This window comes from Phalacrocorax aristotelis, chromosome 7, assembly GCF_949628215.1.
Source record: "Phalacrocorax aristotelis chromosome 7, bGulAri2.1, whole genome shotgun sequence".
Taxonomy (NCBI): Eukaryota; Metazoa; Chordata; class Aves; order Suliformes; family Phalacrocoracidae; genus Phalacrocorax; species Phalacrocorax aristotelis.
Window position 1 is genome coordinate 33,502,061 of NC_134282.1, and position 13,178 is coordinate 33,515,238.

At 53.1% G+C, this 13,178-nt stretch overlaps 1 protein-coding gene across 4 annotated transcripts in view; it reads right to left on the reverse strand.

Moving 5' to 3' along the window:
• Positions 1–3,013: 3,013 nt before the first annotated feature.
• Positions 3,014–13,178, reverse strand: part of SEMA7A (semaphorin 7A (JohnMiltonHagen blood group)) — a 33,266-nt gene continuing 23,101 nt past the window's right edge. For 2 of the 4 annotated variants that reach the window (XM_075099851.1, XM_075099854.1), the window contains exons 4-14: positions 12,967–13,062; positions 12,490–12,574; positions 11,824–11,934; positions 10,355–10,494; positions 9,804–9,982; positions 9,492–9,600; positions 8,600–8,798; positions 6,783–6,898; positions 6,002–6,153; positions 5,386–5,453; positions 3,014–4,978 (exon numbers count right to left, since the gene is read on the reverse strand). In XM_075099851.1, the coding sequence (XP_074955952.1) occupies positions 4,632–4,978; positions 5,386–5,453; positions 6,002–6,153; positions 6,783–6,898; positions 8,600–8,798; positions 9,492–9,600; positions 9,804–9,982; positions 10,355–10,494; positions 11,824–11,934; positions 12,490–12,574; positions 12,967–13,062 (1,602 nt within the window). In that variant the 3' untranslated portion in view covers positions 3,014–4,631. Of the gene's footprint in view, positions 4,982–5,385; positions 5,454–6,001; positions 6,154–6,782; positions 6,899–8,599; positions 8,799–9,491; positions 9,601–9,803; positions 9,983–10,354; positions 10,495–11,823; positions 11,935–12,489; positions 12,575–12,966; positions 13,063–13,178 lie in introns of all 4 variants that reach the window. The other 2 variants (XM_075099850.1, XM_075099852.1) reach the window with 1 other exon arrangement.

The following is a 13,178-nucleotide window of genomic DNA, read 5'->3' on the forward strand; positions in this document are numbered from 1 at the left end:
GGGAAATGGCTGCAGGGCAGCAAACACCCCCTGCAAACAGAGCTGCCACTTCACTGATAAGAAAAATAGGTCGGATAAAGAGGAGTGAGGGGTGAAGGCAGCTGGGAGCAAGCCGGGTGGGCAGCATGGTTTTGGGCACCCGATCCAGACGCTCTATTTATGTCTCCCCTTTGCCAGCTAGTCCCAGAGGAAGCAGGTGGTGGCACCAGCTGCATCAGGCAGGATGTGCAGGATGGGTAGGACACCCGTGGGACAGCTGGCCCCGGGGGTGACGCATGTGGGAGTGCTGCTGGGCCAGCTCCAGCTCTAACCACAGCTCAGACGTGGCCAGGAAGGACAGTGTGTGCTGGACAGGCTGAGCCTAAGATAAGATGCAAGACAAGAATGCCAGGAGAGTGCTCAGGCTAGTCGATGGGGAGGATGGAAGATGTTGCCCTGGTGTGGCAGCACCTCTCCCCTCTCCATCCCTGGGATCTCAGCTTTCATGAAACCAGGTGTGGTCGTCAGGGTGTCCTAATCCCAGGCTCCAGCTGGCTCCTTCTGGGGTTGCTCTGTACCCCATCTCACCACGAAAGGCTTCCCAGGGGGATACTATGGCTGGAGACAGCATCTTGGATGAGCCTACGGTCAGTGCATACCCCAGGTGCTTGCATGGAGGAGATACTGTGGGATTTCTCACTAGCTGCTGATTCAGGCAGATACAGGATTTCCTGGGTCTATTGTCCTGCCCAGAAAACCCTCCTCCCAGAACAGCCTCCAAGCCCTCCAGCGAGGCTGGAGGAAGAAATAGCCCCCCCAAAACAGCCCTGGGAAAAAACAAATGCTCTTGAGGCTTTTGTTTCAGATTGCGGCCATCCACCCCCTCCGCCTGGGCCAGAGGAAGCCCAGAGAAGCTGCTGCACTACCTGACCTTCCTGTGTATGCCTGCTCCCATTGAAACAAGGCTCTCAAAATAACTTGTTCAAACAATGTGGCCACAGTCAGGGTGAGGGCAGCGAGGCCTCGGCTTTCTCCTCCCCACGCAGTTTTTCCCTCCAGTGGCCCCAAAGGCTGTGATAAATCCTGCTGCATGTGTTTGCCCACAACTTTCAGCTCATTGTATTTATGATCTGAAAAGGGGAAATGTGGCCTAGAATAAAACACAGCCTGAAATGTTTGGTCCTTGCAGCTTTATTCAGGTAATTTAGCAAAAGGTTCCATCTTTTGTCCTGGCTGTCCCCAGGGAGCGGGGATGGGGACCCACTTGCAAAGGCTGGCAAGGGGATGCTGTTGCAGCCTGTGCGTGGGTCTCTGGGGTCTCTGTGTCACCCAGGGACCCAGGGCTGTCCCTGTGGTGCTCAGTCCTGGGCTCTCACCCGCTTCTTGGGCAAGAAAATGGAGGCAGGGGAGCCAAAATGGTGTTATCACAGCCATGGACCCCGCACAGCCCCAGCCTATCGCTTTCAACCCGCTCCCAGGGGGTTTCAGCATCACTGTAGTGCGCGGCTCCCAGCCCTCCCACTCGTCTCTTCCCAGGGCACCATGAAACGCTTCAGTGCTCAGGGGTTTTAGAGCTTTGGTAATCCAATGCTTGGCAGCAACAGAGCTGGAAATTCGAGCGTCTCAGTATCCGCGTACAGCACCTTAGTGGTAATGCCTGGGCACTGGGTTTCTCTCCCTTCCCGTCCTGGGCGAGTTCCCCACCTCCTCCCACTGCAGGGGGGTGGGGGCTGCCAGAAATCACACTTCTTGTTTTAGCTCCCCTGAAACCCGCCTCCATTTCAGGCTTGTTTCTCCTTTTTTACGTCAAGATGCTGCTACCACATATGTTGCCAGTGCCAGTGGGGAGTTTTCTGCCAAACCCAGTGCTAAGAAAGAAATAAGGCAGGGGAGGCTTTCACTTTCAGCTGTGTAACCCTGCCTTGCAGGTCAGAGATCTGCAAAACCCTCCTGCAAATCCTGGGTCGGGACATCTAGCATAGGTCCCAGGGGACAGAGCTGCCCATCACTGCTGTCCCTCTGTCCCCAGCTGGTCCCCCATCACCTCTGATGCTTTGCAAAAGAAGCTTGCCAGTGCATTGCTGCAAAGTGGGGCTGGAGCTCAAGCAGGTTCCGACCCAACTACCAGTGCCTAAATATTTTCTGACACTACCTGCAGGAACAGGGCCAGCAGCAACCGCTAAGAATAGCGAACAGAAAGGCAGCTAGGCACGGGTTCAGATGAAGCCGCAAACCTTTGAAAGCCCTGCAAAAGAGACTGAGCGCTGCAACCAGTCTGCTGGGCTCTGCAACTGGTTCTGCCTTTGTGCTGAGGTGCTTTGATGAGGGTTTGAAAAAGGGGGAGTTTATTGTTCCCTCCTGCTTTTGCTGGCATGATTTTAAAGCTTGAATTCTTGTTCCCTTCTTCCCTCCATTCCAAGCCTGGCCTTCCCCTCCCCCACAAGCTATCATCCATCAGCTCATTTTCCCCCAAAACCAGCATAAAGAGAGCTGTGAGTTCAGCACCGCTCCCTTTCATGGGCTGTCAGCCAGGCAGCCCATGCGTGCCCCCCTAAAAGCCATTCCCAACATCAAAGCCAAGGGTGCAGAGGAGCATCGTGATGCCTGCCCCAGCTCCTGGCGAGTAGCAGAGCAGCAGGCAGAATGTGCCATGATGGCTCCATGCCCACAAGGACCCACCACTGCTATTTATATCCCTCACTTTCTGTAGGCAGCGGGTGGTGATGAGCAGGGTGCTGCTAACACACTCCTTGGGATTCTCCAGTGGGAATTTGCCCAGCTTCCCACGCCCGATGGTGCCAGCCTGAAGTGGGAGCAGCAAGGCCACAGGACAAGGGGTGGCCTGGCATCAGGCTAGGGCTGCTACTGGAGAGAAGAGGCAGGTAAAACATGGAAGTGGGTGAGGGGACCCTTTAATCATGGGTGAAGCAGGAAAGGGGAGGCCCCAGCCACCGTCACAGCAGCATCCCTCAACTCTTCATGAGAAACCCAGCACTCACCTGCTCTTTTCCATTCTTTATTTCAGTGATTTCACTTTGGTCACAGCAATGAAAGATTTTTATTTTGGTAGCTGTTGTATTGTTTGCTTTTTCTCTTCTCTAATTTGAACCCATTTTCTATAATATTATAAAATCATACAGTTACATACAAGTTCATAATAAATAACTTTTAATTAGTTAATAGTTTTATTAAAGTGCTTTGAGAAGGGATGTTAAGAAGCTAGATTTTGGGGGGGGGGGGGGGGAATGTATCTTGGAAGTGTAGTGCAGTAGAAAGCTCTGGCCCATTGTCCATAGTCTGCAGTCACGAGAGGCACGTGGCCTCTCTCCCCCTTGCCAAGAAGACCCCTTGGGCACTCCTGAGTGTCTCTGAGCAGGCACAAAGCAGGAGCTGTGCTGCTGTGACAGGTTATTGGAAGCATGAGATACACTGCCCCCTCTGTTACACGGCCTGAGGCTGGGGCATTCTGGTGCTCAAGAGGGCTGGGAAAAGGCTTGGACAAGGTGTGGGATCACGCCTTGCACACAGGTGCAGACAGAGCATCCCATTTTTTCACAGTTTAGTCTTGCTTGGAGACCTCAAAGCCCAAAAGAAGCAAACCCTGGTCCTCCCCTGTCCCCTCACTGCAAGGGAGAGAGGCAGATCTGCTCTGGGCAGTGGGGACAGCCACAGCCCCCCTGAGCCCATGGGCATTGCCCTGAGATCGGCAGCCTGCCGCCTCTTTCCCTGAGGAAGCCCCGTACCTCTCCCACAGGAGAAGTGCCGGGAGCAGGGGCTGCCTGCTGCCCACAGAAAAATGCCTTTAGCTGCCTGCAGAGGATTTGTGCGTTTAAAACTTCTCAGGGTCTCCCCGAGTCTGGTTTGGGCTCTGCTTCCACCTTCCCTTCCTGTCCCCTTCAGTCTGTCCTTCCCCGCACCCCAAAGCTAATAATTTTCTGAGGCTTCTCCATGCAAACTGCTAACTTTGTGCCTGCCCTTGCCTGCAGGTTTCCAGCACTAGTTCCCGATCTCCCTCCCATGTCAAAGCCAACTGTAAAAAAACCCAATAAACCAAACCCTAAAACCCTTCCAGAGCTCAATTCTCCAGACCAGAAGGGGACTCAGATGTGACACTCTGAGTGTTCAGCTGCTTGCCAACCCAAACAGGTATTTAGCCACCAAAACCTTGGAGGCATCAGTTCCCGCTCGGAATAAAGCGCAGATCAACCAGTTAGAAAGGCCAAGGGCTGGTTCCTCCTCTTCATCACATGCACATTCCCAAAGAGAGGAGTCATTGTGCCCTGAGGATCAGTGCATGCACATTGGCAGAAGTCCCCTGAACGTCTGTGCCCAGGGTAGGCTCAGGATTATAACCAGTACAGAGCTACCAGCACAGGCTCAGGGAGAGGCTGACACCACTCCCTTCACACTGCTGGGTACTGTGAACATCCTCCACGTGTTAGGGTATCCCTTCCCTCCCTGTTCCCAAACCCTACTCCATCTGGCCTTGCAGTCACATCTTCCTCACCACAACTCTTGTACCCAGGAATGCTTTTGGGACAGCCAAAGATCCATGGAGTAGCTAAGAGAACAGAGACCTTGCCTCAGGAGCAGACAAGAAGTGCAGGAAGAGCAGCAGCAGCCAGAACAGTGGGAACACAGTCCTGTCATGTTCAGTGGAAGAGCTCCAGCAACAGCACCATCAAGAGCAGCTGCAGCCAAGAACCAAAAGTCATGGTGGCCCGGCCCTTCTGGGACATGAACCTGAGCTGGTTCACCAGGCGCTCCTTCACCAGAGCCTGCCTGAAGCCATCCTCTTCCGAGATGCAGACATAATGGCCATAGTGAATGTGGCTCACGTTCTGGATGAAGTGAAAGCAGTCCTGCTGGGGGTGGGTGGTGTTGCAGGTCTTGATGAGGCTGTTGTTGTGGTACCAGTTGTAGGTGGCATAGTGGGACTCGATGGGACAGTTGAGGTAGTAGCGGGAGAAAGGGACGACTGCAATGCTCTGATAGTCATCTACTAAAAGAGATTGAGAAGGGGCAGATGAGACAGGCATCTACAGGAACCACAGATCTTCCCCACAAGTCTGGAGGGAAGAAGAGTTGGCTCTATGGGTCATGTTACATGACCATTTAATGACAATGGCCAGGCCTAACCCATGCCTGGTGAAGACCATTGGAGTCTTTTCCCTGGACATCAGTAAACACAGAGTTTGAGCCCTTTCACCCACCTCAGAAATACATTATCTAGTGATTAACTCCAAGCTGAGACTTGCTTGGTGTCTTGATCTCAGCATGATCATTCTCAGTTCCCCAGCAATGAGTTGCAACACCTGGCACAGCCCGTAAAAAGACCTGAGAACCAGTCACCCTGCCCCACACACCCCCTGGATAAATGGCCTACAGCTCAAAACCTTTACATACCTTCCTTAATATCCCCCTTTTGGCACTTTCCTCGCCACTGGTCCAGATTCAGATTCTGATGTACCTCCCTAGCAGGTGAGAACAAGGATTAACAAAGCACTAATGTCAGGGAAGCAGAGCTTCAGGGCTAGAAAATTACTTCCCCATACAAGGTGAGGTGGATCAGATATGGAAGAAAGTTTAAACACCTGCTATTACCTGGGTAGGGAAAAACACACACACACACACCCCCGCTTAGGAGGCTGGTGGATGACAAACATGAGACGCAGCAGCTCACCACAATCAACTGCTTTAAACTGCATCACAACCAGCAGAGCTACACGCATTTCTAACAGCAAAAGAGGGGGTGGGTGCTCAAAACCCATTGACCTCTCCCTCCCCAGAGCAGGGGTGCTGCAGGAGGGACTGATCCCTGCAGAGGCACAGTTTTGGGGACATCACAGACATCTGCGCTGTTACTGCCTGGACACAATGGGCTCATCTCTCTCCATGATGGGAAGATGGCCTCAAAACCATGTGCAGCCCTGGCCAGGAAGGGGAATACTGAGGGTATTTCTCACATGAAAGCAACCAGCTGAAGGTGATGGAGAAACAGCAAGCTGTTGGCACAACGTACCGGTTTAGATAAACCGACTGACAAGTCCCGTTGAACCACCCGCAGTATGGGTCCCTCGCCAGCAAGCAGCTGTCACAGTTGTTGCGGTACACCCTGCACATGTCCATAGGTATCTCCATGACTTTTTTTGTTGAGCTGACATACAGCATCGCCTGCAGGAGGAAAGCAGAGGGGCTGATCATCTCAGTACTGTGTCCCAGTGCCACCTTACAACTGTCTAGCACTTCTCCTGCAGCTTCACTGTGATATTGGGGTGGATTTCACCAGCAGGGCTGGTAGGTCTCCAGGCAATGCAGTCATATGTCCCTACGCTGGGAGGGGAAGCAGCCATCTGTCCCCCACCAGCCCTACATATACATAAGTTGCTCCATCAATGACAGAAGTGTTACCACCTCCGGGACGGAGGGCCAGTGCTGTCTGACAGCTCATCTGCCAGCAAGGCTGGACAACAAGAGGGAAACTGCAGGGGGAGGAGAACACTGTGCTGGGATTTGACCCAGGGAGCAAATAGCCTTATTCTTCCCTTGCCTCCAGGGGAGAGGAGGTGTATGAAAAGCTCTGTTGCCCACTGACCACACAGAGAGTTACCCAGGAATGGAGACATCAGCCCAGCTGTTAGGATTTAGCAAAGCATGCTGCAGGACCTCCCCACAAACCCATCCAGAAGCTACTTCCGGATCCAGGGTTTGTCATTAAACCATCTGTCCCTGCCTCCCCTGCTGCCTGCTTTTAAAGCTACAGCCCAACCATTTTCCTTTCTACAGAGCAGGCAGAGACCCACCCTCTCATGGTCCAGGATCATGGACTGGATCGGGTCCTTCTTCGGGAAGACCTGGAGCTCCATGATGTTCTGCACCCCATCCGGCAGCTCCACAATCTTGTGGATGGATCCCTTGTCTAGAAAGAAAGAGGGGAGAGCCCTGATGAAGCATGCTGAGAGCAGAAAGGCAAGGCAGAGGGGCTGCAGGAAGGTGTGGGGAAGCCAGGCAGCTCAGCCTCCAGCCCTTGCTATGACAGATGACACCCACTCTGCAGAGCCAGGCTTGACTGGATGCCTGAAACCAGCCACCCAAAGACAGGACCTTTCTCAGAAGGAGCCTGCTTGCTATGCTAGGAAATCATCCCCCAGAGAACAGTGTTTCCCACAGCAGAGCCTTGTCATCCTCCCAGCCAAGAGCCATGAGGAACCCGTTTCCCATTGCCCGTTGGGACCTGGCTGTGCCTGCTTTGATCAGCTGCACTCTAACAGCCTCAGCAAGAAAAAACAAGTGCTCTTGAGCTCCGTTCTGCTTTGATCACTGGCCTGTTCTTGCATGAGTCTCATCTCACTGCTTCCCTGAGGCTGAAACTTGGGTCTTTGTCTTTCTGTTTTTCTAATTAAACCGACTCCCCTCCCCAGTTAAATGACTCCAAACTGGTGATTTAAGAAAATAAGTCAGTTTGGTGGAGGGGTGGAAAGGCAGATCCTGAGGGAACAGGACCCAGGAATCTTCATCACTTACCCTCTTTTAGTGCTTGCATGGTTTCCCCTTCCCAAATAGTCACTCCCTTCTCCACCATCAACCAGGGGGAGCTGAAAGATGTGACCCCAGGTGAGGCAGGGATTAGGAGCCCCTAGGTGCTGGCCCTTGCCTCCACACATGCCCCAGCAAGGGGGGGCAGCTGCCCTGCCAAGACCTGAATCTTGGAGCAAGCTCCCCGGCAGGACTCTGCAAGGCTTTAACTGCATTTAAGCTAGAGCTTTCGGCAAGATAAGAACAATCTGAGCATGCGTGGGCCCTAATCCAACCTAGGCCACCTACTGAGAGACGTCTGCAATTTTTTTTAATAACAGATTACTTAACAAAAGCCCCAGAAAGTCCCTGCACAAGTGCCAGTGAACAAACAAGCACAGTGCAGAAAAAGGGAAGAGCACAGCTGTAGGGAGCAAGTCCAGGGAAGGTAAGCAGGCAAGAGAGGGAAGCGCTGGGTTAGGGACCTTTGCACCTTCTGAGCAGCGAGTAGCTGCACTGCATGGGAACCCAGGCAGCTGCCTGACTGAGCTTGCCAACCTTTTGCTCTCCAGCCTGTTCACCTGAAGCTGAACTACCTTGGCCCAACTCTGCAGCATTTCTGGCTGCCCCAGGACTGCTGGCAGCTGTGATCAGCTGGCTGTGTCTCCAGCCAGAGGTGCTGGCCTTGCAGGAAGTCTGCGCTGCTGCACTAGAACAAGTAGGGACAGGAGATGATGGAGTGGGTCCCTTTGCAAAAGACTTCTGCTTGACAGTGTAAAGCTGCACCTGGGGAGAGCTGTGCTACCCCTCCCTTGCCCTAAAAACACTTGGTCTGAGACCTACCACAGGCTGAAGCAGTCCAACTGGGTAAATCTCATGTGCTGGGATTCTGCATTCAGCCTGTCTTTGCCTATGCAGCCAAATTGAATGTATTTAGCTGTGCTGGGACTTGGCAGCTCCTTTCTGCTTGACAAACATATGCCAAGCTGGGAACACAGCCCTCTGCTTCGCTCTGCACTGGGGGTCTCATCTGCTTCCCTTGGGTTCCCTGCCCTTGAGGGGAAGGCAAACTCTGGGGAACTCCAAAGGGAATGGTTCCCAGTACCTGTTGCCAGGTAAAGCACATTGTAGCTGTGTCCATCACCCGCAGAGACCTTGTGCACCCCGATCTTCTGGTAGCGGTGCTTGTTGTGGAATAAGGGGCTCTTGGTGGGGGACAGGGGCTCCACCCGGTCCTCCACCTCCGGATGGCTGTCTGCTATCTTGAAGGTCTCACTTGGGGTGTGGTGTCCAGAGGAAACGCACTGCAGCAAGAGGAGACAAAAGCCACCATCAGAGTCAGACAGGTCCCTGAGGATGAGGCTCAAGGGCAGGAGAGCAAGGCAGGGCACAGCATGGGTACTTCAGCCCAGAGGAGGATGCGCAGGCACGGCACATAAGCCTGCCCTGAGGGTAAATGCAAGCCCTGGGGCTGCTGTGACTGTACTCATGCCAGGTCCTACCAGAGATCTTCCCTGCAGAAGTCGCAGTTTAGGAGACCCACACCCTGTCACCCCCTCAAGAAGCATAGGGGAGCCTCCTCCCACCCTGCTGTTTGCTGCCAGGTCAGTGGTGCCCCTGTAAGCACAGGACTGGGCTGCGGGTTGGCTCGGTGAAACTCGCAGGGTTAACAAACACAAAGCAAGACATTGTCCTCCAGCTTCACACATGAGACCTCACAGACCCTTTTGCCAAGTCACGTAAAAGCCCATCTCCCCTTGCTTTCTATGAAGGCGTCAAACCTTATTCAGCCTCCTTTTGGTTCCAGCAACAAAGCTCAGATCCTTCCAGCAGTGCCTACAACCTTCCTCCCTGCCCCAGCTCTCACCTGACTGCTCAATGGCGGGACCTCACCTGCCTCAGCTACTCTGACAACTGTAGTGACAGAGCAGGGACCAGCTCTCCTGGCCTCAGGAGGCCTCTCCACTTTATGTGGGTATCTTTTATCACTCACTCACCTGCCCAGGCTTAATCTCTGGGTCGGGACCATTATAGCCTTTGAGTTTGGATGTCCGAAATACATTGTCAATGTCCCCAAAGGAATAGACACAAACAGCAGAGCTTCCCCTGTGGGTAACGAGACAAAGAGAGGGTCAGGCAGACATTTGCCATCACCCCTATGGCTGGGGCATGGCTGTGTGCATTGCGTCTTTGCAGACTGTGTCCACTCTGGCTGTTTTCCATCCATGTACCTGCCAGAGAGACAAAAGGGCTGAAAGAAAGGATTTGGCTCACAGGATAGGACACCCCCATTTTGCAAAGACCCTCACCAGGTGTTTGTGAAGAGCCCATAGACTTTGGAGTACCGCCAGTTACTCTCAGGGACAAAGACAACATCTTGCAACCAGTTGAAGTTGCCCTTGGTGACTGGGTCGACACAAATCAAGCTGGCCTTCAGGAAGGTGGTCCACTTGGAAGCAGAGAGGGAACTGGTTCCCCCTTTATCTTCCTGGGGGAGAGGGAAAGCAGGGAGTCAGGGTTTGGCAGAGAAGAACACAAAGTCCCTGCCTGTCCAGCATCTTGGATGGATAACTGGAGGATGCTCCAGAGGTATATTTGATGCTGGTCACTGCAACAATCATGTACCTCTTTAACATACCAGTGAGGCAGAAAAGGGCTTTCTCTCCTCTACAGACAAGATGGGAGCCAGAGGATAGGATGGCCAAAGGACATGGCCGTACCCCATACGAACTTTGTGGCAGAGGAGAGAATTGAGCCAGAAGGCCAAATCATGTGCCAGCAACACCAGGTGAACTGGCATGTCCATTTGCCACCCCTGTAACACACTTGCCTCCCCACCATACAACTGTTCCTGTGGTACCTTACACAGCTGGGCCACTCGGGAGATGTTTCTAGGGGCCTCTGGGCTCTTATCCGGGTTGTCTTCACGAAAGAAGTAGTAAATCTTGTCCTGGTGAGGCTCTTCATGCCTTAATGTGGTGGCTTTGACAAACTGAGGGTCTGAAACGGGTTGTGCATCATCAGAAAACCTTGGCCTGAACACACGTTTCATCTGAAAAGCAACCAGTGGGGACCAAACCAGCGTGCTCCACAACTAACCATGCACCCTCAGGCAAGATGAGGAAACGCAAACACTGTCTGTGCTCCAGGAATAGGACAGGTCTGAACCCATCCTCTACACCTGACTGGTGCATTGTACTAACAACTCCTCTTCACGTGCCACTTTCCCAGTTGGTTCCCCTTCCCCTCCCTCCTGCCCAACTCCACACACCCATTCCCCTTGAAGGCCAAATTCCCAGAGCCCGGTGAAGCCTCGGCTGCTTAGCAGCAAAGGAAACCTGTTCTCCCTTCTTGCACAGCCAAGATATTATCAGAGAGGAAGACTCACTCGATGGGAGCAAGCTGCACTGTTGTTTATGCTTGCTGTGGAAAACCCAATAATCATCTTCCTATTAATACACCGCTGCCATAAAGGGCATCCCCAGTAGCGGCAGGGTCCCTCTGAGCATCGTTAGTTGGCATCCCCATGGCAGGGAGTTCTGTATAAGCATGGGATCAGCCTCACAGCTCTGGGTCTACCAGTTTTGTTTGCTGGTGCCTTGCTTGCCCCCTCCATTGCCCTGCATACACAAGTTCTGTTTTGCCCTGGTGTCATTTTGATTTGATGTTTCCTTTGGCCAGGGGTTCGATAATCTCCCATTTCCTAGTGTCGCTGGGGAGGCGTGGGGGAAGGCAATGTAATAAGCTCATGGAAACTGAGGAGAGTCCTTTCTCTATATTCCCCACCCTGTTCCATGCACAGCCCCACACATTGCTGCCTCAAGGTCCCACCCAGGCTGGGGATTTGGAAAGAGCCACTGCCTGGAGTGGAAGTTGTTCTTCCTGTTTCCACCACTGTACAGCAGCTGATGGGCACCTTTACACAACCATATTTCCTTCCAGCATCTGACAGGGAACTTGCCACCCATTTCTCTCCATTTCCCCATCTCCTCACCCTGAGCAAGAGGAACTCACTTGTCAGTTGTTTTGTCCCGGAAGTAAAGTGGTGAAATTCCCCCAGCTGGCAGCAAGAGAGCTGGAGGTAGCCGCTGGGTCCCTCCTCACTGGCATTGCAGATGGGGACCAGATTACCCCACTCCACAGCTCTAGGGGTGACCAAACCCCAACAAGAAGCTCTGGAGCTACACCCCAGCTGGGCAGAGAGGATGTACCCATCCAAGCTGTGCTGTATACTTATGGCCCGCAGTTGTGGACTGAAAGATTCCAACCAATCTGCCTGATGGGGCAAAGCGGTGGGTCCCATGCTTTCAAGATCTCCCGTATACTTACTCTGCATCACTGTGTCACTTGTGTAGAGCTCTCCACCCCCTCTCACTCGACGGAAACGGGGTATCTTGCCGTTCTGCTGGCTCTTCTTGATGGTGGAGTAGATGTCATGACCTGTGGATCAGGAAGGCTCATTTGCAGCAGGCTGTTTCCAGAGGGGGCAGAAGGGTTTGTGAGAAGAAAACAAAAAACCAAGAACTCTGGGCACGTGGACTCACGAAGATGGTGGATACAGGCAAAGAAACCCAGCCCTCATTGCCTAGGACTGAGCAGGCCGGGCAGGACTCCCCCAGTCCTTTTCCTTACAAAGTGGAAGGGACAGATTCTTGTTCTACCTCTGGGAAGGATCTCCATCTGTCTCCCTGCCAGGTCCAGAGCAGCAGAGTTACTTCAGAACCACCCTTCCCTGCTGTTTCTATTGCACTCTATCCTCCCGCACATAGACTCAACCCCCACGCCCTAGACAGGAACAACCAACCTTGTGCCATGCTCTGGCCTAGAAGGATATGCCTTTCAATGAGGCAAAAGCAAGAAGCGCTAAGGCTGATCGCCAATGCGAGCAGGGGGACAAAGCCCTTGGAGCAGCTTCAAGGCGCCCCTTTTTGTTACAGAGATGACAGCCTTCCTGCAAAGCACTATGACTGAAAAGATGTGAGCAGTCAGACTTACCATCAATGACAACGAGGGTATTCGAGTCAGGGGTGAAAGGAGCAATACCTCTCCCATCCCATGCAGTGCTCTCCTTTCTCTGCGTCTGGGTAAGGACAGAAATGGTCCCTAAGTATGATCATTCAGGGAAGGCAGGGGGGCCACGTGCCCACACCCACCCCTGGGCAGGAAGAAAGCAGCTCTGCTTGGCTGGTACAGCCCAAACAAGGGAAGGACACAGCCCATCATTGAACGGGCCAGGCAGAGCCCCTGCTGCAACCAGGAGATGAGGAGAAGGGGGCTGTGACAAGTGAGCACAGAGGTGGCATGTGGGGACATGCGTTGTCACAATAAGCTCCTCAAGGGAGCTGGCATTTGGGCATTTCAGAGCACTCTGAGAAGGAGGGGGGATCAGGGCACCATTTTACAGGTGGAGATAGCACGAAACAAAACAGCAAGTGCTTTGCTCTGGTCCCATCACACATGTCCACAGCATACCAAGTTCCAGCAGGTGGGAGCACAGGCACCGGTCCCACACACTAACATCCCATCTCCATACTTCTCCACTAAAGTGAGGTAATTTTTATTGTCCTCCTGCAAGAGAAAGAAGAGGAACATGAGCAGCTGCAAATGGTAGAGCACTACCCCACAGCTCCAAGCCCACAGCAACCAAGCATGCTGCTATATGGCTTCTTAGCTTTTCCATGGGT